The 1,797-nt window shown below is 37.1% G+C and overlaps 1 protein-coding gene across 1 annotated transcript in view; it reads left to right on the top strand.

Moving 5' to 3' along the window:
* LOC107588896 (trafficking protein particle complex subunit 8-like) overlaps positions 1-1,797 on the top strand; it is a 64,429-nt gene that overhangs the window by 23,712 nt on the left and 38,920 nt on the right. Inside the window, exons 5-6 of the mRNA XM_016277150.1 lie at positions 502-607; positions 777-908. Coding sequence (XP_016132636.1) covers positions 502-607; positions 777-908 — 238 coding nt within the window. The remainder of the gene's footprint in view (positions 1-501; positions 608-776; positions 909-1,797) is intronic.

The raw sequence follows: 1,797 nt of genomic DNA, 5'->3' as shown, positions 1-1,797 counted from the left end.
TTGACTATGGTTTCACTAATAATAAACATACATTTGCATAAAGCAATTCATATTTGTCCATGCCCATGTTGATTAGAGTATTATAAACTTGAAAAGTATTAATTTAAGGTACATTTAGAACAGGTAAAACTGTGCTATTAAGTTGCGATTTAATCACGAGTTAAGTCATAACCATCATTCTATTAATCGCGATTAAATATTTTAATTGATTGACAGCTCTATATTATTCACAATTACTCGTTGCCCAGCACTAAAATAAATATGTATATACATTTTCATTCTTGCTTAATTTTTTGAGACTTTAAATGAGATTCTGTTTTATTGATTTTATTTGTACTTTAAATAAATAAAATTAATTTTAGTTGTTGCTTCTGTTTTTTGGTCAGACATCAGTTTATGTTGCTTAAATGCTTAAGTGCTTGATAGATCATTCAGATTTTGTTGGAAACCTGCATGCGTATGATGTGTGTAAGACATTGTTTTTTTATGTTTTTGTCACAGAAACATGTTATTGGCTGAGCGGTGTTGTCTTTTAAGTGCTGAGATTTTGAAGAGTCAGACCAAATACTCAGATGCTGCCACACTTCTGATCAAGATGACCAGTGAGGTGAGCTCAAGTCCCAACTGACAGTGTTTCTGAGTCACATCTAAATTACTAAAACGAAACCAAATGTTTTAGAAGCGTGTAATTTCAAACAGGTGTTCCCCTTCGAACTCACGTTTTTGGCTAGGCCAAATGCCAATTCACATCACTTCCTCTTTCCACTCTCTGCTAGGACTCTGACCTGCGGAGCGCACTCCTGTTGGAGCAGGCGGCTCACTGCTTCATTAATATGCGGGGCCCCATGGTGAGGAAGTTTGCCTTCCACATGATACTTGCTGGTCATCGTTTCAGCAAAGCTGGACAGGTATGACGGCAGACACAAGAAACACTTTCCTGAAATGTACACGTCTGTCATTGTCAGCATTAGTAATCAGTAATAAAACATGTATTATTAGGGGTATTCAGATTTTGTCTTTGGCAATGCAGGGCCTTGGAGTAAAAAAGGTTGATATGCAATGCATTAAATGGATCAAGAGTTGAGATAATTAAAATATAATATTATCGAAGACCTGCCATCTGCTGAAATTACAGATATTTTCCCTTATGACATCCTCAAAGTGGATGAGCTCTGCATTGGATAGATTTATCACTTTCTACGCATTTAAAGCCATTGCAGCCAATCCTCTCAACCATTAGTGGGACATGGTCAGTGCATAAATGCAATGGAATGAGGTCATTGTGACCTCTAATAAAGAATGTTTAGTAAGTAAACCCTAAAAGGGACTTAGAAGATGTAAAGCTTAAACCTGTGGATATGAATGGGAATCATTAGGGGTGGGTGATATACCGGTAGGCACGATTAACTGATAGAAATTGTTCAACCAGAAGAGATTTTGGACTATCATCTCTATTGCCGGTTACACACTCAGGTGACGTTGCTGTGCTACGTGGTCACGAAAACGTATCGTTTGCACACGTTTTTTATGCATTGCTGTTTAAAAATAAATAATTTTAAGCCATTAAAACGCAATCAGCAGTGAAAGAGAACTCATTTGGCTATATGTGCGCGGAGTCTGAGAGACTGTTTTTGAGCGCTGAGCTCAGAGAGGCGTGCGCGGGAGTATTGAACAGTTATTTTTGCCGCTTTATAAGCTTTGAACAGTTAAATGCACACACTTTTATGTGTCAAAATGCTCATCTTTGCAAGTATCCTCATAAACAGTAATTTAGGTATTAAGTGAAAGCAAACAGCT

Source organism: Sinocyclocheilus grahami, unplaced genomic scaffold (assembly GCF_001515645.1).
Source record: "Sinocyclocheilus grahami isolate Dianchi unplaced genomic scaffold, SAMN03320097.WGS_v1.1 scaffold109.1, whole genome shotgun sequence".
In the NCBI taxonomy this organism is placed as follows: domain Eukaryota; kingdom Metazoa; phylum Chordata; class Actinopteri; order Cypriniformes; family Cyprinidae; genus Sinocyclocheilus; species Sinocyclocheilus grahami.
The sequence above is the reverse complement of the archived record's forward strand: the minus strand, read 5'-3'. Positions and strand labels throughout refer to the sequence as shown.